The sequence below is a fragment of the Syngnathoides biaculeatus genome, chromosome 3 (genome assembly GCF_019802595.1).
Source record: "Syngnathoides biaculeatus isolate LvHL_M chromosome 3, ASM1980259v1, whole genome shotgun sequence".
NCBI classification, from domain to species: Eukaryota; Metazoa; Chordata; class Actinopteri; order Syngnathiformes; family Syngnathidae; genus Syngnathoides; species Syngnathoides biaculeatus.
Window position 1 is genome coordinate 22976196 of NC_084642.1, and position 25592 is coordinate 23001787.

A 25592-nucleotide genomic window follows, 5' to 3' on the forward strand; every position below is an offset into this window, starting at 1 on the left:
TATATGTATGTATGTATATGTATGTATGTATATGTGTTATATGTATGTATGTATATGTATGTATATGTGATGTATATGTATGTGTAATATGTATGTATGTATATGTATGTATGTGTATATATATGTGTGTGTTATATATATATATGTTGTATATATATATATGTGTGTATATATATATATGTGTGTGTATATATATATATGTGTGTATGTCTATATATGTGTGTATATATATATGTTGTATATATATATATGTATGTGTGTGTATATGTATGTATGTGATATTATGTATGTATGTATGTTGTATGTATTGTGTATATGTATGTTATGTATATATGTGTATGTATGTATATATGTGTATGTATGTATATGTATATGTATGTATATATGTATATGTATATATGTGTGTATATATGTATTATGTATGTGTGTGTGTGTATGTATGTATGTATGTATGTGTGTGTGTGTCCCCATCATATAATGTGAACAAATAGCCCCCCAGCAGCTGGACACCTGCTACAAGGAGGGCAGAAGTGCCTTAATCAAATGTTTCTTTTGCAAGCAAATATTCAACTCGAGTTTCCACTATAATATTTCAACGTGTTGTCAAATGTGATCTGCATCCGACAGGAGCTGGAGGACATGCTTCCGTCACGAACGGAGGCGCCGCTAATCACCGGCGACACGGAGGAGGTGGACCTGCAGGACTATGACGTGAGCCAGGGCTCGTCATCAGGGGGCCGCCGGGAGGCCTACAACGACAGCTCGGACGAGGAGGGCGGCCACCACGGCCCGGGGGTCCAGTGCGCCCACCAGTAGCCCGGAGGGTCCGAGGCAGGCGGGGTGGCAAAAATCGACTTTATTTAAAAGAGGTGGCTACCCCCACTGTAAACATGCCACTGTTACACCCTGTGAGGCAGAGAATGTCTCTCGTTGGAGTGTTTGCTTCTGTTTTTCATAGAATTTACAATAATTTAACAAATGGACATATTCACTTGCGTCGTTTTCTCATAGGATGTTTGATTTTTACAACTTTTTTTTTTTTGGTAACTTTTAATTCCGCCCTTCCTCCATTTTTGGTCTTTATATTTTTAAATCCAAATTGTGTGTACCATTCGGCTGGACGTTGTCACTTGTATTCAGAAGCGGTATGTGATTAAAAAATATCATGACAGAATTGATGCACACACAAACTCAAAAGACAATAGCCTGCATCTTTAAGTGCATGTAAAAAAAATATATATATATATAAATGTTTTTCTATTAAAAATGACTTGAGCTTTTGGTTGGAGCACTCGTACCGCTCTCACGAAGACAAATGTTTATGTTGAATCAATTGAAGTCATGTAATAGCCTCATTATCATGATTAAAAGTGCAACTAAATGTAATCTTCACCACTTGTAGTCATTTCTCTTTTTCAACGTTAGCAGAGCATATTAGAGAATATAGACATATATAAATATATACCATAGAGAGAGAATATGGACAGTGGCAACTTTGCAGGTTGTGAAAGTATTTGCTTGCCAAGTGTGACCCCCACCCGCTTAAGAGATGTCTGTTTTTGGGTGTTTAAAAATGAGAAGTTTATAATTTTGTATTTTATTAAGAGTTTTTTAAAATTAATTTGTAAAAGTGTTTTCAGCTTTTTAGAAAGAAATCGACGTTTGGCAGCATCAATTCACCTTTCAAAATTTGAAGTGTAGTTTGAGGTTCATGGTTTCAAGTAGCTTTTGGTGCCTTTTTTTTTTTTTTTTTAGGTTTAGGTTAACACAAGGTTTCCTCTCTTGTAAATGAAAGGATTACTCTATATGGCTGTTTTGCCGATTTTCTGTACTAGTTGTGTCCTTGTAAGGTCCTATATCGATCACTGCCCGTACAGGACACCCGGCGCCGTGGCTTAGTTGGTTAAAGCGCCTGTCTAGTAAACAGGAGATCCTGGGTTCGAATCCCAGCGGTGCCTTTTGTCCTTCTGGGTTTGTCTCATAATGGTTGTTTATTTTATAATTGTACCACTTTTACAACGTCATAAAATCATGGTTTACCCCCTCAAGAAGAGCCTCTTGATAAAAATACAACGTCCCCTGATTAAAAGAGAAGAGGATTGTGGGAAATACCTTAGTTTTAAATTTGCTGTTTTTCATGAAATTACTTTCGTCAATGTATTTTGTGTAATCTGGGTGTCATATCTTATATGCATTTTAATTACACACCAGACACTTGTATACCTTTTTATTTTTTTTTTTTTTGTTGTTGTTGGTTTGCGGTTTGGGTTACTTGACATAAAGAGAAACCACTGTAGCGGAAGCGAAAAAACTATTTTCAAAATAAGAGCAAACAGAATGTCGGTTTCACACACCCTCAACTCCCAATCAAAGGTAACATAATCAGTGCTCAATAAATTTTGACTTAAATTTTGACTTAATTTATTATCACGATTGCGCCAAGTGTCTTATTACCCGTCTTCCCGCTCACCAAGCTGAACTTTAATTTGAAGCTTCTGACCGGATGCTTTGTATGTTGGATTTAGCGACACTTTCACCCCGATGCCGTAGTCAACTAAAGGACACACAATGCCTTTTTAAATCCCCTCAATATGTCGGCTTCGCTTGACGGAAAACCAATGGAAACCGTTCCGGCGGGGCTGTGGAGGACGTGTCCGAGATAGGAGGCCCAAACTCTGTGGAAGGAGAGCGATGGGGGAGACGGTGCGGCTCGGGATGCTGGTGCTGCTGGTGCTGAGCTGCACCGCTGTGCTGCGTTCAGGTGAGCAAAACAATGCAAAGCATCTGTGCAATGGATCTTCAGACCTACGAGTCACACTGCATGATCACATCTTTAAATACTGTCATGAAGTCGCAGTGGTCATTTTAATCCGCCCTGGGGACTCCTCACACAGAAATATTTGGGTTTTGTTTGGGTGACGTCATCACACACATGCTGCTGTATCGATCTGCGGTGGCTCAATGATCTGTCAAGTGTGGAAACACGGGATGGCCTTTCACCGCGAGGATGCAGCTGCAGCATATAAGCATGATATCACTCGTGGAAGTAATAATAAACACACATATATCCAGAGCTATGTGTCAGCGTTTGATATTTTAGCTGTTTAATGAAAACATATACAGGATACATCAATATAATCATTATGGTCTTAAAATACAGACAGCAGTAATTTGGAGGAAGGGTTTAGGAATTAAAGATCTCTAATACGTAGTCGCCTCCTTTTCAAGGGACCAGAATTCATTGGACAATTGAGCAGGAAGGCTGCAACAAACCAAAAAAAAAAAAATACATCCATCCATTTATTTTCCAAGCCCATTATCCATACAAGGGTCGCGGGAGTGGTGAAGCCTATCCCAGCCAACTTCGGGGATGAGATGGGCGGACTATACCCTGAACTGGTCGCCAGTCAATCACTAGGCACATATTGACACCGTCACCGAACCTTTGCTGCCTACACCAAAGTTAAGCGAGTGTAGCGCTACACTATCAGTGACTATATACAAATACATAACTAAATAAATAAATGCACGAGCTCTTACCTCGTCAGGTCTGGAGATGATTCCAGGTGTAGCATTTGCACTTGGAAATGGTTGCTGTGAACGCTCAACATGTAGTCAAGGGAGCTCTCAGTGGAGGTGAAACACATCATCCCGAGGCTGAATAAAGAAGAAATTCATCAGAGATAGCAGAAATAGGAGCAGTGGGAAAATCTGATATATGTGCCTGCCTGGCAGTTCTGGGGGGTTCAAATCCTGGCCCCGCCTGTGTGGTATTTGCATGTTCTCTCTGTGCCTGTATGACCTTTCTCCAGTTCCCTTATGGTAGGTTAAATGAAGACTCTAAATTGTCCATAAGAGTGTGATTGTGAGTGCCACTGGTTGTTTGTTTCTATTTGCACTGCAGTTGAATAAAGGTTTAAAAATGTTGAATTTTTGAAATAGTCAACTTTTTTATTCTTCGTGCATGTGTTTGTGTGCATGCGTAGGCACAGCAGGGTGCGGCGAGCGGGTGGAGGTGCACATGGAGCGCAGGGGTGTTATCTTTAGCCCCTCCTGGCCTTTGAACTACCCTGTCGGACTCAACTGCAGCTGGACCATCCAGGCGGGCCGCGGGGAGATCATCACCATCAGGTAACCTGCGGACAGACACACACAGAGGATAAACAAGACAAACACACACTCTCGGGGTGGAGACACGCAGCTCACGTAAAAATCACAGGACAAGAAACACATACACAGGACAGACAGACAGACAAACAAACACGCACATGCTCAGGATGTCCATCCCACGTTCCAGTTTCCGTGTGTTTGATGTTGGCGGGCCGGGAACCTGTGAGTCTGGTGATTGGCTGCTGATGACGTCAGCCGAGTGGGGCAGCGGTGCTCAGGATTCGCAGCGTCTGTGCGGTTCCACGCGGCCGCCACCATTTATTACCAGCAGGGGACGCGCTTGGATCTTCTTTCACTCCAAAGTCAACAGCTCAGGCCAAGCTCAAGGCTTCCACATGTCCTACATCAAAGGTAAAGAGTCACATACTGCTTGACCGCATGTTCTCCCTGAGCCTGCGTGGGTTTTCTCCCACATCCTCAAAACATGGATGGTAGGTTTATTAAAGACTCTAAATCCCTTGTAGGTGTGAATGTGGGTACTAACGGTTGGTTGTCCTTCAATTGGCTGGCGACCAGGTCAGGGTGTATGTCCCACGCCTCTCGCCTGTAGAAAGCTGACTTGATAACTGAGAATACACCTAAAATTGGGGTATGAGAGCGGATGGTGAAAAAAAAAGCCTCGATATTTGGTTTAATTTCATGTATTGTGGGCAGGTCACTTGGGTCAGAGCAGCTGTCAGCCGGACGAGTTCCTGTGCGGTAACGGCAAATGTGTACCGCATTCTTGGAAGTGTAACGGCCAGGATGAGTGCGGCGACGCCACTGACGAGCGAGGATGTTCACCGCCGCTCACCGAGGCCCCACCGGGCCCATGCCCACGAGGCACGCTCCCCTGTGCCTCGGGGCGGTCCACCCGCTGCCTAGCCGCCACCCTGCGCTGCGATCGCTCCCGGGACTGCCCGGACGGCAGCGACGAGCTCGGTTGCCCTGACACCGTGTGCGGAAAACATCTGGGCCACTTCTACGGCTCCTTCGCATCGCCCGATTTTTTCCGCCCCGCTCCGAGGACAGACGCAGAACTGCGCTGCTCGTGGGTGGTGGACACCCGGGACCCGAAACCCATCCTGCTGCGGCTGGACCTGCGGCTTGGGCCCGGGGATGCGCTGCACGTGTATGACGGCACCCTGCACAGGGCTGAAAACCTCCTGCAGGTGCTGTCCTACCATAACAACCGTCGCCCCACCTTGCTGGAGTCCAGCCGGGGACAGATGAGCGTCCTCTACACGGCAAAACCGCAAAGTCCTGGACACGGGTTCAATGCCACCTACCAGGTAACGTCAAGTTAGTGGGTTACGATCCACCTGAAAAATTGGGGAAAGATTATGCCTGAAAAAAGGGTGGGTGAGAGCAGAAAAATTATTTTCAGAAAAAAAAGCAAATGTATTTATATAGTGCATTTCCCTTTTTTCTTTCTGTAGCCCTTTTCTGCCGCAATAGTTGTGCCACGGAAGCGATTTTAAGTTGTCACTGTGGTTCTCTGTATTCTGATGGAGTTTTATTGAAAATTTCACTTGGACAGAACAAAGTTTGGGATTGGTGTGACAGAAAAAAACAACGGGGAAGTAATGGTGAACAGAAGAGAAGACGACAAAAGACAGGTCAAAAGCTGTCGTCATAGTGAGGAAAGTAAATCATTAAATGCATCCCACAATAACACGTTAGATTCGAGTATTGTGAAGCATGGGTTGGACAACGTTGGACAGGACTGGATTAGACAAGGACCGGATGGGAAGCATGCAAGACATTTTTCACCATACATCCGAACACTACTGTTGCAGCCTGGGGGCTAATCGACGTACTTACATGGGGACCACGTTGGGAAAGTCAACATTCTCATCAAAGGCAATACAGACATTAAAATTAAGTCATTACATGCTCAAGTTTGCAGACTAACTGGAAAAACTTCACTCAGAGGATTCAGTTCACTGGGAACACCACAGACACAGATCAGAACAGAGCCAGATCGCTGACTCCAGTTAGCGGACTCACCGGAAACACTGGGAATCAGTTGATTTAGTATTAGTATTTAGTATTGGTTCACTGGGTCAAGCTAGTGGGCTCACTGGAAAATCGTCTAATGTCTGTTCCAAGACGAACCAAAGAGACCACAGAGTCAAATGATTCAATCCCCTGACTTCAGTTAGCAGGCTTAACAAAGTTTTTCGTTTTTTTTTTTAAATGAAAACACTTTTTTTGTTGTTGTTTTTCCAATGAAAACACATTAAAGATGCCCATATTTGTGCTGCGGCCCTGTAGGTGAAAGGCTACTGCTTCCCCGGTGAGCGTCCCTGCGGCAGCGAGCAGGGTTGCTTCTCGGAACGTCAGCGCTGCGACGGCTACTGGCATTGTCCGTCCGGCCGGGACGAGGCATCATGTCCGGTGTGTCCTGACGGTGAGTTCCCATGTGGTGGCGACGCGGCGGGCGCCTGCTATCCACCGTCAGAGCGCTGCAACAACCAGAAGAGGTACAGTGTACTACAATCTCCTTAGAAATACCGATTTTGGAAAATGTTAAGTGCCTCCAAATTTATACACCTACTGGTAGCTTGATTTACGTGTGCCATAGTGTACAAGTTATTGGAGGTACTAGTCGTTGCTTGGTGGCTTTTTTTTAAAACTTTGAATTAGGTGGCAAAAATGGTACTGCAATACCCTCATATGTGGGTAAGGAGAGTTGCAATTGTCAATGTCCTTTCAACCCTTTATTAAATGGGACAAATACACAAATACAAAATAAGAACACTTACGAATATCTCAAATAGGCAGCGCGACAAATAGCTGTACTCGTTCAGTAGATTTGATTGCCATTGTGATTTGTCAATTTCCCACCCCTGCAATTGCGAAGGTGCCTGGATGGTTCCGACGAGAACAACTGCTACGACTGCCAGCCGGGCAACTTCCACTGCGGCGACAACCTGTGCATTTTCGAGACGTGGCGGTGCGACGGCCAAGAGGACTGTCCGGACGGCAGCGACGAGCGCGACTGCCCCACGGCAGTGCCACGTAAAGTGATCACGGCGGCGCTGATCGGCAGCCTGGTGTGCGGCCTGTTGCTGGTGGTGGCACTTGGCTGCGCCCTCAAGCTGCACGCGTTGCGTGGCCGCGAGTACCGAGCCTTCGAGACGCAGATGTCGCGCATGGAGGCAGAGTTTGTACAGAGGGAGGCGCCACCGTCTTATGGGCAGCTCATAGCACAGGGACTAATTCCGCCTGTGGACGACTTCCCCACCTACAATCCCGCACAGGTAACTCTCATCCACACAAATAATGCAGACTCTGTTGTTCACTGATTCAGGTAAGCAGACGCTCTTTGAAAACACATTGGATTAGCCTTGTATGATTTGGTTTTATCCGTTTCCTGACTCAAGTGAGCAGATTCACTGGAGACACCGCAGACTCAGTTCATTCTTTTAAAATAGTCTAAAGCTAGCTGGCTCGCCAGAAAAACAGCGCACTCACTTGACTCCCTTAAATCGGTTGGCCGACTAAATTTGCAGTCTCGCTGGAAACAGCGCAGACTTTTGATCATTCAGTTGGAATGGTTCACTGATAGCAAACACAACGAAAACACCAGAGACTCAAATAATTCAGTTGAGTTCGATGACTGACCCATCGGAAACGAAATGGTAATCGAGAATCCACAAGAAACTTTGTAACAAACTCACAATTTAGTGGGGGGATCTTGAAAACTTGTTTGTGTTGTGGAATACCATCTCTGTATTGGCCCAGGAAAAAGGCCTTCACTAAGATTCCGGTTGTTTATTCCATGTCTTTTTCAGGCCTCTTTGTTACAGAACATTCGCTTGGCCATGAGCCGACAACTCAGACGTCACACAAGCCGCCGCTCTTTAGTTTCATCATCATCGCGACGCCGCTTTGGCCACTTGTGGCATCGCCTGTTCCGCCGCGAAGGCCGCCCCAGAGGTCACGTGCCACTTCTGGACCCACCGGTCAGCACCCACGTCAACCTGGGGCTCCACAGCTACCGAACCGGGGCGCGGAATGTGGCTGCTGATCCTGCCCAGGGCAATTGGGAGGGCACCGACCCAGGGTGCACGTCGGAGAGTCCCGCCTCTCCTCTCTCCTTCCAATCAGGGACCAGCCCAGAGGGCCCAGCCCTGTCTCCGGAGACGCCCGTTCCGAGTGAAGTGTTAGGGCCGTCCCCTCCTACTGAACCCCATCCTCACTCTAGAAAACTGGTTCTGGATCTGGCACTAAACCTGAAAGGGGTTTCACTTAGACGCTACTCCCCGCTTGGGTCTCTCTCACCAGCCAATTCCCTGCCGACCGCCACCCTGCCCCACCCTCTTGGGAGTGTGCCCCCATCGTCTTCGTCCTCGGAAGGCGATGCCAACGGTCGTACGGCTGAGATGAGATGCCAGGAGAAGAGGAAGAGGAGGAAAAAGAAGAAGAGGCAGGGCAACGACCCTTTGGGTCAGCAAACAACGCCTTGCTGACGGCTGATGCCCCTTAATCCCCCTTATGTCAATTCTGATTTCAAACACCCAGGAGTTTAATAAAAAACTATTCAAGCTACTTTAATAAGATAAACGTTAACAGGATGGGACTCCATGGCCGCCTTTGAGTCGGTACTTACAGTACCTCCAATATTCTTTGCTAGCAAGCCATAATTGGAGTGTTGATGTAATGCTCGTTCTTACGATATCTTTGTTTTATAATTGCGGAACTCGATGGACATTTTTGTCTTGAAGAAAGTTGATCGAACTATTTTTGATTTTGAACTTTGACTGGGCGGAACAGTGGACGACTGGTTAGCGTGTCCGCCTCACAGTTCTGAGGACTGGGGTTCAAATGCCAGCCCCACTTGTGTGGGGTTTGCATGTCCCCCCCCCCCCCTTACCTGGGTGTGTTTTCTCCGGGCGCCCCGGTTTCCTCTTACATCCCCAAAAACATGCATGGTAGGTTAATTGAAGACTGAATTGCTCGTAGGTGTGATTGTGAGTGCGACTGTTGTCCGTCTCCGTGTGCCCTGATATTGGCTGGCATCCAGTTCAGGGTGTACCCCACCCCCTGTCTGCAGTGAGCTGAGATAGGCTCTAGCACTCCTGCGAACCTTGTAAGGATAAGGGGTTCAGAAAATGGGTGGATGGAACTTTTAGCGCTTTGCCATTTGTTCATTCTTTTAGCCTGCAGGTCCTACTTCCCGTTTGAGACATGACTTACCATTTGCATTCTGCTGGGGGGAATCGGACTACTTTTGAATTAATGCAAAATGGTAGCATCCCGTCAGTTCAGTGATCAGGAGCCTTTGTTTGACTCCCGAGCCATATCTGCCCATTTTGATGATTGCATATGGCTCTCTGAGCACTCATAATAACACACTACATGGCATAACTGTGGCGTAGGCAATGCAAATGCGGCAGTGAAGGTTTGTCCTAGTAAAGTAGCCGTAGTTTGCTTTCCAATATGTCAGTCGATGTGCCCAAGTGCAGAAGGGTCAAACGCAGATCTTGTCGGAGCGACGAATTGTGGGAACACTTTTGACAAAGATCGTTCAAAGAAAATAAAATGAGTACAGCAGTTTTCGGCAAGAATGGACAGAGGAATTCACCTTGGTGGAGAGAGAAGATTCTGTTGTATGTCTAAATTACAATGACAAAATTGCCACGATGAAATACTCAAATATAAAGCGCCAATTTGACATGAGCCATACTACGTTTGCATCCAGATATCCTGGCGGGCCAGCGGGAAGAAAGCATGTCAAGAGCTACTTTCCAGTGTCCAAATTAGTCAGGAGCAAATCCGTGTTTGGACCCAACAAGGGAAATGGTCTCAACGCCTGCATGAAACTTAATCTAATGACGTATGAAACAGACTTTTAAAGCCATCAGCAAAACCAGGCGGCACCAGAAGTCGCAATAATGGTAAGAAGTACTTTGGCATCATTGGTTAGCAACAGCGTAACAATGTTATTTAAAATTATTCAGAAACATAAATGCGCAAATACACTTGGATTTAGTTTTTAAAATATTGTATGGCTCTTTTGAAATTACATTTTAAAATATTTGGCATTTATGGCTCTCTGTCGAAAAGGTTCCCGACCTCTACATTTGTTAAATCTTTTGCGAACTAGGAAGTAGCTTGCGAGTTTCCCACCGAATAAACAAAACACACTTTTCACATTGATTTTGTTTCATGTGACGTTCATGAACTGCCCCCAACCCCCACTTCCAGTTGTCTAATCATCCACGATCCAGAAAGTACCCACTACCCACAGTCCTACGAAATTAATCATGCTCACCGAAAAATACACATATAGGACACAAAAATGTGAACAGGCTGCTTTCTGGTCCCTGTAGTTGTTTTTTCTACTTTTCTTGTGTAATTTCTGTTTTTGACATTTCAGTCAGGATGGAACACCCACGTACAAATGGTAAACCCCAATTCAATTTATGGACCATTAACCAATTAGTTGACTTACTATTTATTAAGAAACTTTTTTTTTTACGTGTAATTGTGCTATATATTTTTGACAAAAGGCCTGTACTGTAAATATTTTAAATTATCATTAGCGTCGCCGGACTTTTCACGCACCGTGCCACTGTTGGAGATGCCTACTATGTGCCATGATCTCTTTTTCTCTTGACTATAGTACTTCAAGCGCTTTGCTATGGAAAGCTATTTGAGGATTTATTCAGATTCACACATTCATGTAAATTCTTGGTGTGTTTTAGACATACTTTGCAAATAAAAAGGATTCTGATGTACAGTATTAGTACACTCTTTGTTCTCACTAAAAACCCACGAGTAAAACAGCAGGAACACTTGTTGGGGGGATAGTCAGTGACTCTGGGATTTCAGCCATTCGCGGCAGGACTCCGTTTCTTTTCCCCGTAAATAGCAGAATGAGGACAAAGGGCATACTAGTACAGTACATCGAACTTAAAATGCATAGCAGGGATATCAAATGGTCAAACACTTTTTCATGCTTTGCCTTGTCGATCTGATGTTTACGTTGCTCGTCCAGTAGTTTGGTGATCCCCGAAAATGCCTTAAATGCTTCTTTTCCTTACTGTTGTCACCATATAAAAAACATGTAGGAGAGATGACACTCAGGGGGATGTTTGCTGCCTGCAGCTGCAAGAGGCAATTTACCTTGCGTTCAATAAAACTGGGAATTAGCAACTTTGAAATGTCAGTGTTAACAACATCAAAGCCCTGTGGCAAACTTGATTTAAAAAAACAAACATTCTCTCTCTCTCTCTCTCTCTCTCAAAAAAAAAAAAACCTAACAAATAAAGGACATTTGTAAATTTCAAGACAAAATGTGTCCTCCCCAAAAATATGAAATACCATGTAGGTCAAAAGCACTTTCCCCCTTATGACGTTCTGATTTCCCAGTTTTATGGAATCCAGGACAAACTAACCGGTTTGGGATTGTTTAGTAGTGTTAGCAAGCAGGTAAATAGACACACTGATATTGTGTAGGAGGAGTGTAAATAGATATATTTCTATATTTCAGCAAAAAAAAGTTAAGCTCTCATCATTAACTCATGGGTTTGTTGGATTGTTGTAAAATATACAATTTTATTGTTTATTACTGTTTTGTTTCTGTGCCTGGGATAAATAAAGTGAGCATTTGAATCTTTTTTGACACTAGGATATTTTGTAACTTAAACTATACAATATTTATTAAATAACATTTGACAAATAACATCCTCCAATTTTGGCAGCAGAGCTCTGACGTGTGCCTCGATGTACTCGTTGTACCAGAACTTGTGCACTGAAAAGGCTCAGCGTTCTGTGGAATACAAAATAGGATTCAAATGTGTTCATTTTAAAACTAATGGATTAGTAATTTATTAATTGCGATTAAGGTGGCACGCTGGCACAGCCGTAGAGCTTTTGTTTCACAGTTCTGAGGACGAAGGGGTTCGAATCCCGGCCCCGGCTGTGTGGAGTTTGCAAGCTCTCCTTGTGCCAGTGTGGGTTTACTTTGGGGACTTTGGTTTCCTCCCACATCCCAAAAATATGCACTCATTGGAAACTCAAAACTGCACCTAGTTTCCATGTGCGCTGTGATTGGCTGTTGACCAGTTCAGGGTGTACCCTGCCTCCTGACCGCCGAAGGTAGACGTTGGCTCCAGGACTCCAGCAACCTTTGCGAGGATAAGCAGCTCAGAAAATGGATGGATGGACCTCTGTATCAATTTTGATATCGTTGGAGAGAGGCGTGATACACAGATCGGAAACGAATAAGGATTTCAGATTTCATGCCACTTTCTTTGTCGCAAATCGGCCCAAAATTTCTTGCCGCCAAATTAATGTAAATCATTGGAAAATTTGGGACCGAAACCTTCACTATTTGGCAGAAAAATGCCCGTTACTTTTCTTAGTTGAAAATTTGATGTTTAAACAGACCATTTTCACATTTTTCAACTGCGCTCGAGCCATCTCATTTGTTTTTGTTTTTTTTTTTCAAAACTGAGAGGCAAATCCATCGTCCGATTTACCATCACAAAATTACAGCCAGAGTGAATCATGCGCATATAATTTTCCTTCGTTTATGTAACTTATGATCGATACAATAGTAAATGGCAATGCATGAATGAAATTTGAAAAGAACAAGGATTACCTTGTGCCAAACAACAATGAGAAAACACACTTTTGGTGGACTGCCGTGGTAAATCCATGTGCTCAAAATACAGCACAATGAAATGGAAAGAAAATGGTGGCTATCTTTCTGGATTTAGTACCATAGCTACATTTGACATCCTTCCTGGCATTCTTCTTCCCAGTCGCGGCGGCCAGCACACACTCTGTGGTACTCGCAAAATTTGAACCTCTGAATAACTGAAAAGGACATTCCAACAACACTCCAGAGTATAGAGGGTGCACTTGGAGTGCATTTCTGAACCTCTCCTGTGTGTCTGTTTGTGTGAGCCATCTTTGTGTTCTCACTGAGAGGACCTGAACCATTTTCATCTCATTACCTCACTGTTAAAAGTATTGGGAAACTGACTTAATTGCAGCTAGAAGCTAATGTTGTTAGCACTATTGTGAAGCTAACTGTTGTCATACATTTTGAGGCACATTTTATTGAATATACATAATGCCCAAGGAAAGTTATTGATAATGAACTGTAACATCATTATTATTTAAATTTTTTTTTTACTATAATTCACAAAAGGAAACACATCAAAGCCATTTATGAATTAATGTTGCAGGTTGCAAATGCATCAGCTACATCCACTAAAATGTACTTTTTCCACTGAAAAGTCATTGATAGTGTTGTTTTTAGCAGTAGCAAAACGCTCTCTTCATTTGTTTTGACAGTTGCAGATACTCTATATTTACATATTATTTATGCTTTCTTTCAGTTTTCACGATACCACTGACAAAGAAGTGCGTCACCTTGTCAGCGTTTTGTATATAGCATTAGCATTCTGATATTGCATAATACAATGCATCCGGAACGTATTCACAGCCTTATGCCAAAATGGATCCATTCATTCTTTCCGTCAAAAAATTTCAAACCCCACATGACAATATGAAAAAGAGTTTAGCAAATGCTAATTGACTAGTTAAAAAAACAAAACAAAGGGTGCACCTGAGCTCGATGTTTTTGCATATTGTGAATACTCACAGAATCTTCTTGCAATTTATTGAATTTAAATGTTTTGTTTTACAAACGTAAACAAAAAATTGAGAAAAAATGTAATTAAATCAGTTGAGGATTATGGCTATATTGTGAAAGATGGCAACGGTTGTTAATACTTTTCTGATGCACTGTATTTTGTCTTGATTTGTTTTGACAATGGCAAAACTTTGAAAACACTTTGAAAACCAATATTTTAGTTATTAATACACAGTTTGTGTTTGTTTTTCACTTTCACAGCCTTCTGACAATACAGACAGCAACAATGTGATATTCTTCTTGATTTGTTTTGACAGTTTGAAACACACACTAGCAACACCACTTACAGTTTGGGACACACAACTCTTTGTGTGTCTTCAAAACCATTTTGGGTAGACAATAAAAACTGTTTTTGTATAATTACAAAATATCATATAATACATAAAGACTTAAGTCATCTGGTTGTTCTACAAAGTAACTGACATTTTTAAAAACTACAGATTCAGCGCTTAGAAAAGGGATAAAAATACAAGTGTACTGAGAATAGATTAGTGTTACAGTAGGTATATTGTATTGAAAGAGTGTATTATCACATACAGTAAAGGCTGCATATATAAAAAAAAGTAGAAAATTTATTTTTGGTTAGCATTATTACGACTATTGTTGTCAGCGAAACAAAGAAGTAACATTGACTAAGAGCAGTGCAGAAAGTAGTGTCTATATAATAGTAAATAGTATTACTGTTAATAAGGGGGACGTTAGAAGGGCTACCAGGATGAAGAAGGAGAAGAGGAGGAAAAATGGAAAGGCAGTTGGTCCTGATGACATGGAACCATTTTGGAGAGGTGGCTGTGCAGTTTTTAAACAACTTCTTTGACAGAATTTTAGTGGGTAAGAAGATGCCTGAAAAATGTGAATACAATTTTCTAGTGACCATTTTTAAGAACAAAGGCGATGTGGATAGCTGTGGAAACTATAGAGGAATAGATTTGATGAAAAACTAAAGTTATGGGGAAGAGTAGTGGAGGCTAGACTCGGAACAGAAGTATCTGCTTGTAACAGTATAGTTTCATGCCGAGAAAGAGTACCGCAGATGCATTATTTGCTTTGAGGATCCTAGTGGAGAAGTACAGAGAAGGTCAGAAGGAGCTACATTGTGTCTTTGTGGATCTAGAGAAAGCCTATGACAGAGTACCAAGAGAGGAACTGTAGTACTGCATGTGTAAGTCTGGAATGGCAGAGAAGCATTTAAGTCAGGGCACTAGAACAGTGGTGAGGTTTGCTGTAGGTGTGACAGAGGAATTTAAGGTGGAGGTGGGACTACATCAGAAATAAGATGGTGATGAATAGGGTGACAGATGAGGTTAGAATGGAATCTCTGTGGACTATGATGTTTGCAGATAACGTGACCTGCAGTGAAACCAGGGAGCAGGTGGAGAACGTAAGAAAGGTGGAGGCAAGCACTAGAAATAAGAGCAATGAAGATTAGCCAAAGGAAGACAGAATATTTGTGCATGAATGTGAGGGGTGGAAGGAGAAGAGATAGCGAGGGTGGATGACTTCAAATAGTAGGGGTCAACAATCCAGAACAATGGTGAATGTGCTAAGGAAGTCAAGAAACAGGTTCAAGCGGGGTGGAACAGTTGGCGGGTAAAAGAACGAGAGGGAGACCAAAGAGAAGGTCGATGGATGTTGTGAGGGAAGACATGAGGGCAGTTGGCAGAGAGGAAGATGCAGGAGATAGGCTTGGATGGAAAAAGATGACGAGCTGTGGCGACCCCTAATGGGACAACCCAAAAAAAAAGAAGTATTCACTTACAAAACCAAGTCCGATGAAGTTGGGATGTTGTGTTGAAAATAAAAACAGAATACAATGATTTGCGGATCATGTTCAACCGACTTCATATTTAATTGAATACACTGCAAAGACAAGATATTTAATGTTCAAACTGATAAACTTGATTTTTTTTTTAAATCAAAATAATCATTCACTTAGAATTTTATGACTGCAACACTTTCCAAAAATGCCGGTACAGGGTCATGTTTACCAGTGTTGCCTTTTCTTTTAAAAACATTGTATAAACAATTGGGAACTGAGGACACTAATTGTTGAAGCTTTCCAGGTGGAATTGTTTCCCATTCTTGCTTGATATACAGCTTCACCTGTTCAACGGGTTGTATATACCATTCAGCTTTGATGGTGCCTTCACAGATGTCCAAGTAACCTGTGTTATTGGCACTAACACAGCCCCATACCATCACAGATGTTGGATTTTGAACTTTGCATCCATAACAGTCTGAATGGTTCTTTTCCTTTTTGTCCCTGAGAACATGATGTCCACAATTTCCAAAAATAATTTGAAATGTGAACTTGTCGGACCACAAAACACTTTCCCACTTTGGATCACTCCATCTTAGATGAACTTGAGCTCAGAGAAGCAAGTGGCTTTTCTTGGTGTTGTTGATAGTTAGCCTTTGCTAAGTCACTCTTTTGATCTTTTGATGTTTCAAATCAGCCTGTTTACCTGTGAGGTGTTCCAAGAAGTTGTTTTATGAGCTAAACTTTCTCACTTTTTTTGCCACCTTCCACATCTTTATTTTTAAATATGTTGCAGCCATAATGTTCTAAGTTAATGGTTATTTGCTCAACGCAATAAAGTTTATCAGTTTAAACAATAGATATCTTGTCTTTGAAGTGTATTAAATTAAATATACGTTGAACATGATTTGCAAATCATTGTATTCTGTTTATATTTATGTCCTAACTTCACTTGGGTTTGTCACATAAAAATATAGATGGATGTGTACCATTTTGTTTTTTTTCTGATCAGGCAATCACCCATCCACCCATGCATTTTCCCTCCCACTCATTACGGTCATGGACGTGACAGCTATCCTCAGGGTACACCAGCCAATCGCAGGCCACATACAAACCAACCATTCACAACTACACAGGCAATTTAGTCCCCACTCAAGCTACCATGCATGTTTTTGGGATGTGGAAGGAAACCAGAATACCAGGAGAGAACCCACACGGGCACACAGAGAACATGCAAACTCCAAATAGGCAGGGCTGGATTTGACCCTGGTCCACAGAACTGTGAGGTGGATGTGCTAACTGGTTGCCCACTGTGCCTTGGCATCAGCCAATGAAAAACAGTTTAGTTTAGCTATGTTCCCGTGCCAGTAAATATGACAAAAATTACAACAATATTCACACAAAACATATACTCATCAATAAGGCACATAAAGAGTTCAGCGGTCAACAGGGGATGAACTTTAAAAGAAATATTTTTTTCTCATTATTTTAGTATTCCACTCCAAAATTCTTAAAGGTCCACTTGAAAGCCCCCGCCCAGAAAAAATAAAATAAAATAAAAAAATCAAATACCACAGGGGGCTGCCCTTGGTTTGGGCAGTTTTACGGAAAAGGCACATTGGATGCATGGATGGAGAACTAATAACAGTTTAGTTATCCTCAATAACAAAACCAAAAGTTAACAAAATAAAAGCAAAAAAAGTCTTTGCAGTGAAAAATGTTTCGTACAAGGTCTTCAGATTAACTAAAATCTGCTTTTTGTGAGCTGAAAGTTATTTTAGTGTGGGCAAAAAAAGCCCAACATGTATGGAAAAACAAAAATTAAAAATTGCGGTAAGCACCCCAATCCTCAGTGGGGAACCCTTGAGCATCAGAAAAACAGAAAGTGCTGAATGTGGGAAATCATGAGGTCCGGTAGAACATGTTTTCAAGTTCTGTTCCAGTCCTGTTCCAAACGCTTCCTGACCAAAACTGTCCACGTTTTGACCTGTGGGTGGCACCAAACCCTCGAATACGTGTGGCTCTGTATGTGGGCGTGAGCTCAGAAAAGAAAGCATTGACATTACTTCACTTTTTCCACATTTTACCCGGATGTTACAGCTGCATTCCAAAATGGATTGACTTAATAGTTTTCCCCTATAATTCTACACATTCCATAATGATGTAAATTTCTTTCTTTTTTCAACTTTAGCACATTTATCTACATTCATCCATCCATTTTCTGAGCCGCTTATCCTCACAAGTGTCACGTGAGTACTGGAGCCTATCCTAACCATCATCGGGCAGGAGGTGCGGTACACCCTGAACTGGTTCCCAGCCAATCGCAGGGCACATAGAGACAGAAAAGTCACACTCACAATCACACTTAGGGGCAATTTAGAGTCTCCAATGAATGCATGTATTTGGGATGTGGGAGGAAACCTTAGTGCCCGGAGAAAACCCACGCAGAAATGGATGAACATGCAAACTCCACACTCTGGTCCTCAGAAATGTGAGGCCAACGCTCTAACCAGTTGCTCCACTGTGCCGCCCACATTTACGTATATAAAAAAAATTACTAAAATAGATTACATGTCCATAAATATTCACAGCCTTTGCCATGAAGCTCAAAATTAAGCTCAGGTGCACTGTGTTTCCATTGATCACTCTTGATATGTTTCTGCACCTTCAAATGTTTGGGCATGATTTAGAAAGGCACACACCTTACAGAGCTCCCAAAAGCTGACAATGCAATGTCCGGGCACAAACCAAGCAAAGAAATTTGCAAAAATGGAAAAAAAAAAAATTTTGTGTTACTATGGGGTGGCATGTGTAGAATTTTCAGGAAAATTATTCAACTTTGGAATAAAGCTCTAATCTAAAATAGGGTAAAAGTGAAGAACTGGGAATACTTTCTGGGTGCATTGCATCTGTCTTGTGTTCGTGTGTCTATCATCGGATATTTCAAAAAGAGTGTAAGTATGAATTATCCCATCCGAGCCGATGAAGGCTCAGTCTCTGTCTTTGGAAGACGTGAGAAGTTCTGCCTCAACCGGGTCTTCCTGAGGGAACATCACGTAACACGCCTTCTGGCCCATGTAGGTCAGTTTTTCTGCAGGAGAGGAACAACATGAAGCCCATGTACAGGTATGGACTTGCCCTCGTAGGCGAAAAGTCACCTGTGAATCTATAAATCCACTTGGGCTTGTTCTTCCACCAGACACCCACAAAGTAGACAGGCACGCCGGTGAGCATGATGACCATGCCCAGGCCGCACACCACTGGCTCAGAGTACAGGCTGAAGCACAGCAGCACCACCCAGAACACCATGTAGGCTATGGGGATCAGCAGGTTCACCTGCAAACCAAACACAAAAAACACTTGTGCTTTTTTTTTCTGGGGTCACATAATTCGAATTCAAATTCCGATGTCACTGATTTACTTCCATACATGCACACCTGTGGATAATTTGATGCAAATGTAGTGAACCTTTGTTTATCACGTTACGGACACATTTGCAATTTGTGGAAATCTGTTATGTAGAGACCATATAAAAAATATTTGTATACCCCTCCCATTTGACTGCTCAGATGGGACCATTAATTTGCTAGTGTAACCCAGAATATCATGCAAGACCGACAGAGATTGAAAGTTCAGTAACAGGTCTTTCAAATTCGCTCCGTAATTGGTGACAGGGATTTGGTGGATAAGTTGATTTCATTAGCTAACCCATGGATCCCTTTCTCGGCTGAACAATGAAGTGGACTGGTGGCTTGGAAACATTTGAGGACTATTAAAGTTTTAAGACATGAGGCAAAGTTTGGAGAGATTGGCGCCCCTGGCCTGAGCATATTACGCTTTCTTCGATAAAGGGGATAGGAATAATATTTAAGGCAGGCAGGTTAACATGACTTTTATAGATTTCTTAAACTTTGCCATTATATTAATTAAATGAAAGAAAAGAGAAAAAAGAAGTTCAATGGTTGGAATATTGAGGGATGTCTACTGGGGAAGAGGGATCCAGAAATTAAATTTGAGTATTTACAAAGATTTACAATAAATAAAGGGGAACACATTGTATGTCAGATAAAAATGGGAATGTGAAGGAAACCCATCACTGACATGAGTGGGAGAAATTGTGTCAGATACAGTAAAAAACATCAAGTTCAGATTAATTTGTTGAAAAAAAAATCTCTTTTTTTTATTACACCTCAAAAGAGACAAAGTGCTCTGTGGTGGTGACAATGTGGGAGTCAGGAGGTGAACCATTTGATATATTTTGATCATGTACATCACTGAGTCCTTTTTTCGAATGCGATACATGGGGTTTTAGAAAAGGTCTTCCAGAGGGATATTTCAGGGAATCCCGGGATCAGTACTACGGAGATGAGTGAGGCAGCCTTTACTCCCTGTGGTTGTCCCGCCATAGGGGCCCAACTTGTAGGAGCCAGGCCTCTTAATCACTCACCATACATTAAAACCACTCACTGTACATATTTTTTTCACAACTCAAATCCAGGCACACACATTCAGGGTTTCCTGGGGGGGTGGGGTGTGGTCGGGAGAGCGCGGGTGACATACCGGATTTCAGTTCCCTTTTGTTTCAATGCATTACACACACCTATCACTGGAGGGCATTGGGTTGTGGGTTGAGGGGGGTTGGCTGCAGGACAGCAGTGCCTAGCAGCCATGCCCTCTCCATCCTTATGGACCACTCTAGATTTTAATGCACCACACCAATCTGGGGCCACTTATATATGAGGGGTAGGGCCAAAGACTGTCAATCGGAAGTTTGGGGGTGGCCTTCTCTGGGTGGCCAGTATTTTGAGGCGCCTCACCGGTAGACTGTCCCGAATCCCTTAGTAGTAGGAGGTGTCTCAAGTGGACTCCTGGGCCTGACCTTGCCTCGCGATTGGCAAATCAAATGGGCAATAAAAGACGTCAATGGTAATTTTTTTATTTAAATAGATAAAATCTATACATCTGAAATCTAAAAGAGCAGGTAGAGAGTGAGTTTTGGTTGGTCGTAGTACCTTTATTGGTCGCACCAGATCTGGCTTCTTTTTGCGGAGGTAGAGCAGACCGGCAATGGTGACGCCGTACGACAAATAATTGATAAAGGACACATAGTTGATGAGGTTGTGCGTCTCACCGATGCAAAGGATGACGATGGTGGCGAAGCACTGTGAAACACCAGGGGAGATGTTGCATACTCGCATTTTGGGGGCCCAAATGTTGTGTCCTGTGCTTTAGTGTGGCAGAAAATGCAGTGACTCACGCAGACCAGCAGGGCAGGGATGGGGGTGCAGTTCTTCAGGTGGATCATGGCCAGCAAGTAAGGTAGGTGACCCTCCCTGGCCCCTGAGAAACACAACCTACACACAGAAATTACTTACACATACAGACCTCTGACAAAGCCAAACACTGTTTTTCGTCTTGGTTCAGAGCTAGCATTTGTTCACCGCCCTGGAAGGATAAATGCATTCAGACCTGAGAAAAAAAAACCTTTTTTTCCCAAAGATCTCTCATTTGAATTTGATACCTGCAACCCAGAAAAACTAGGAAAGGGCAACAAATGACCAGGAATGTTGAGGAATGCTCACAATAAACTTCATTGGAACATTCCACAGGTGAACTGGTGAATCGGAAAGAGGTGAGTGTCATGAATAGATCAAAGGAGCATCCCTGAATGTTTTGTGGTGAAAAAACACATGGGACCATTTTGGCTGTGGGTTTTTTATTAATAATATACCAAAAATCATCCATTTCATGACAGGCTCACTTTAATTGCTCATTTAAATTTTTTTGGTGGGATATTCATTTTTGGTGATATTTCCATATGCCACATACACATAATGTACTGTGTAGAGGTGTCCTGTGAGATTTTTATTGTGTATGAGTGTGTGTGTGTGTATTACCTAGAGGAGGTAAAAAGATATCCGTTGATGCCTCCAAAGGTGGACAGAGCTACGGAAATTGGCATCACCCAAGAGAACATGCCCAGCAGCTTTTCACCAAAAGTCTGCAATGTGACACCATAGCAACATGAAACAGTTTTGATTTCGAGTGTGTGACCTGTGACGAAATGACATCAAGGTAATCCAAATATGACATAATTTTCTTGGAATTGATCATGCATTTGAATATTTTTCATTGTTTTTTTTCAGCGGGTCAGCAGGGTACACCAATGGAATAGAGCATCTCTAGCACCACCTTTTTAAGTACTCCACCACTTTAAGACAGGGTACGGAAAGAGCTTTGAGCATCAGGATTGATCTTCACTAATTCAACTCAGTAGAACACACAACTGAATCACGTGAATCTGCTGTGCTCTCGTTGAGTCAGCTAACTTGAGTCACAAAGCAAACAATAGAATCATCCGAGTCTGCCACGACTAACCAATCAGAATAATCTGTGTATACGGCATGTTTAGTGAGTCTACTAAATCGAGTCAGTGGACCAAACAATCAGTGAACAAAGAGTCAGTTGTGGGGTTGTGGGACTCCCACATCCCTCATGGGTGCGATGCTCCTGAAACTACAATTACGAATAAAAATATTAATAAATTCATTTTATATAGCTTTTCAAGATATGTAAAAAAGTATTTACAACTAAAGGGATTAATAACAATTCTCATAATAATGCACCATAACTAAAGATAATTCAGTTTCAAAAGCAAAAATGCTTTCCTTCACTTTGTGCTTCGTCTCGAGGTCTGATATTTAAAGACATCACATGATAATCAAGGAAAGATTTCTTCAAAGATTTAATAACTAAAAATTATTTTATGATTTGGTTCCATAGCTACAGAGATTTACGAACTCTTTAAGTAGAGATATAAATAAAATAAGTAAAATATATAATGTTACCATTTATGTACATGTTGACTTCAAGTTCTATCCTGTAGGCTGTCAACAACCTATGCATTTACCTGTGGACAATGCAATAGCTGTGTAGGAAACAGTATGACAAGCCTTGGCAATAATATTGAAGCGTTCTTATCCATGATTAAACACATCCTCCCCCCCCATGTGAATACAGATATTTTGGGCCTACATTTACGTGTACAGTCCATATGTTCAGAGCGTTAGAGGACACGCATACTGCCGTAAATTATGTAAATAAATTATCCACTATGAACGTAGATATCATTTCGAATCAACATGTTTCTGTACCGTAAAAATGCAAACTTACCCTGCTTTGCATGAACAATAGGCATCAGAAATCTTATCGCATTCGATTTCCAACATTAGTTTATGAGGTGGATGATTTTTTCGCACGGACGGCCAACACATTGCAGAAACTTTAACTGGCATTCCCGTTTGGGAAACCTTGACATTATGAATATATCCCTGTTGAAAGTAATTCAGGCCTTTCTATACACTCTGTGTTGATACTTCTGATACCATGGGCAGAAAGGAAACAGAAATGCTATTGGGAATTCGCTCTAATGAATCGCTCATAACATGCTTCAGCCGCACTGCGTCCGCCATTTTGATCGATAGCTTGGGGTGCTTCACAACAATATCTAATTAGGCGTGGCTTAGACGCCCGGCACAGACCTGTGAATTGTAGACAGAGACAGATAAGGGAAACTATTTTTTTTGTTTGGCTTACGCCATCTAATTTTGGCACCGTGTTCATCAAATTTTCAGGATTCACCATTAAAAAGATGTTGAGTTATTAGTAACTGTACTTTGCCAATTAAACCGGAATAATAGAGTGCAGAAAACTCGCATGCTTGTGCTTCCAATTAGTGCGGAAGTAACTCATGTGACTGTCACTGTAACAATGCTTACCACTGCCACGGCATTGGAGGCCAGCAGCTCCTCAGGGGTCATGGAGGAAAAGTAGGCGATGTTGGTCATGGTGTACACCAGTGTCACCAAGGGGATAGAGATGTAAATGGCACGGGGTAGGTTCCTAATTCAATGAAAGGAAGAAGGTAGCAATGATCGTAGCAGTAGGTTCGCTGCAAAAACTAACATCTAACCAAGATTCAATAAAATATCTCCAATCAAGGTAAAATAAGATTGTTCTTTCGCAAGATTTTGGTGTAAGAGCACTTCAAGCATTTTCTTCTGGAAAAATCTCTTTAAGTAGCTATAACTCCATCCATCCATCCATTTTCTTTTGACACTTATCTTCACAAGGGTCACGGGGAGTGCTGGAGCCTACCCCAGGTGTCAACGGGCAGGAGGCGAGGTACACCCTGAACTGGTTGCCAGCCAATCGCCGGGCACATAGAGACGGAAAGAAGTCACCCTCACAATCACACCTAGGGGCAATTTAGAGTGTCTAATTAATGTTGCATGTTTTTGTGATGGAGGAGGAAACCAGAGTGCCCGGAGAAAACCCATGTAGGCACAGGGAGAACACGCAAACTCCACACAGGTGGGGCCAGGATCGAACTCTGGGTCCTCAGAACTCTGAGGCCAATGCTTTACCAGCCGATCCACCGTGCGGCGTTGCTATAACTCGTTAATGAAATTTTATTTCTGGGTATGAGTGAACATATCTTGTGATAAGAAATACCACAATTCTATACATATATTTGGTGTGAATCCAACAATTTTAAGACATCAGTGGTGGTTCTTGATGCAAGCTAGATTTTCATTAGTTATTTTTAGAAATATTTCCAAGTGCAAATTGTATTTTTTATTTTCTTTTATTTGAATGAATACATTCTTTCATTCTTCACACATTCTGTCTTCATATGTTTGTTTTTATGCACCGTTTTTGTGTTTAGTGAGCAGGAATTAAAGTCTAAAGCATTAAAAAAATCATACTTGCGTGGGTCTACCACCTCCTCGGTGACGTAGTTGAGGAAGTTCCACCCACTGTAAGCAAAAGACGCCTGCAGAAAGGCCAGCGCAATCTGACCCACGGACGGTTCTTGACTGAACTCGAAGGCTACACTGGGCACCAGAGCATCGTAGTAGCCTGGACACGAGGTGAGAACATGGTCTCCCAAATTGTCACTCAACCCTCAACTGACTTCCTGTGTACTGAGTTCACCTAAGGTTTCACCAAGTTCTCCACTTCAGTCCAGTGTCCTGAACAAAATTATTCCCAAATTCTCATTATTCCCCATCCTTATCACATGCGTATAGGAGGATCCACTGTACACTAAACTCAAATTTAGTGCTGATTGCCTGAATACCCTGGAAAGAGTTGGTTCAGGTACAATTCCAGGAAATTGACATAATCTGTGAAAAATATCATATTTGAACCAAAATGGTCATTTACCTATACATTTTACATCATAGGTTCTTTCCTGTCACAATGAACAATGTGACAGATTTCGGGTCAATCGGACACACCATCAATAAAACGGGTACTAAACTAAAGCATACAGAACTTGGTGAAAATGAGGCTTTAAAAATGAGCACGTTAGTGTCATTACCTCGACCGATTTGAACCAGTCCCACAATGATGATGAGGCCCAAGGCTAGCAGTTTCCCCACCGTGAATACATCCTGGATCCTCGTGGCCCAGCGTACACTAGAGCAGTTCACCCATGTCAGGAACACTGCAACACAAGAACACTATTTATTATCACATCATATTCAACAGTTAACTGGAAATACAACTGATTTCAAGTCATCCTAGTATGTTAAAAGAATGTGTTGAATGATATTCATCATCAAGTCAAGACACCGCTACCACTGAAAAGCACTGCTCTGCTCAACTTGAATTTGTTATGATTAAAAGCAAGCCACTCTATCTCCCCAGGGAAATCACATCCAGTCGTAGTTTAGATGACACCATGAGCTAATGCTGAATTAGCCATGAAAAAAACTATTTAGTCCTTAGTAAGCAGCAGACATCATATCTAAAAAATTGATCTTGAACTAGATGTTCTTCAAACTTTCTTCAAATTTCTGAACGACACATACGTAGCTGAGAGAGGTAGCTGAGCTCAAAGTCACGTTTGTGTAGATTTATCAGTACCTGAAGTATTGCTATTTTGAAGGGATTTTCTTCCAACGATCAGGGATTATTAAACAACATGCTACGAGTGTA

The 25592-nt window shown here is 42.2% G+C and overlaps 3 protein-coding genes and 1 non-coding gene across 6 annotated transcripts in view; 3 read left to right on the top strand and 1 right to left on the bottom strand.

The window, feature by feature from the left end:
- The window catches only part of dnaja2a (DnaJ heat shock protein family (Hsp40) member A2a), a 21922-nt gene extending 20551 nt beyond the window's left edge, over positions 1–1371 (top strand). Inside the window, exon 9 of the mRNA XM_061814841.1 lies at positions 628–1371. Coding sequence (XP_061670825.1) covers positions 628–816 — 189 coding nt within the window. The 3' untranslated portion in view covers positions 817–1371. The remainder of the gene's footprint in view (positions 1–627) is intronic.
- Positions 1372–1884: 513 nt separating this feature from the next.
- On the top strand, positions 1885–1958 carry trnat-agu (transfer RNA threonine (anticodon AGU)). Its single transcript has one exon. It is a non-coding gene; the product is annotated as a tRNA-Thr (tRNA).
- A 602-nt stretch (positions 1959–2560) lies between these two features.
- lrp3 (low density lipoprotein receptor-related protein 3) lies at positions 2561–9087 on the top strand. Its single transcript, XM_061814842.1, has 7 exons — positions 2561–2761; positions 3987–4131; positions 4298–4521; positions 4825–5441; positions 6427–6635; positions 7016–7415; positions 7950–9087. The coding sequence occupies exons 1-7, from the start codon at positions 2692–2694 to the stop codon at positions 8625–8627; spliced, it is 2343 nt and encodes a 780-aa protein (XP_061670826.1). The 5' UTR covers positions 2561–2691; the 3' UTR covers positions 8628–9087.
- Positions 9088–9097: 10 nt separating this feature from the next.
- Positions 9098–25592, bottom strand: part of slc7a10a (solute carrier family 7 member 10a) — a 28062-nt gene continuing 11567 nt past the window's right edge. For 2 of the 3 annotated variants that reach the window (XM_061814843.1, XM_061814844.1), the window contains 8 exons: positions 24973–25098; positions 24356–24509; positions 23366–23489; positions 21485–21588; positions 20845–20941; positions 20600–20749; positions 18746–18923; positions 9098–18678 (listed from right to left, as the gene is read on the bottom strand). In XM_061814843.1, the coding sequence (XP_061670827.1) occupies positions 18578–18678; positions 18746–18923; positions 20600–20749; positions 20845–20941; positions 21485–21588; positions 23366–23489; positions 24356–24509; positions 24973–25098 (1034 nt within the window). In that variant the 3' untranslated portion in view covers positions 9098–18577. Of the gene's footprint in view, positions 18679–18745; positions 18924–20599; positions 20750–20844; positions 20942–21484; positions 21589–23365; positions 23490–24355; positions 24510–24972; positions 25099–25592 lie in introns of those variants that run through there. The other variant, XM_061814845.1, reaches the window with a different exon arrangement.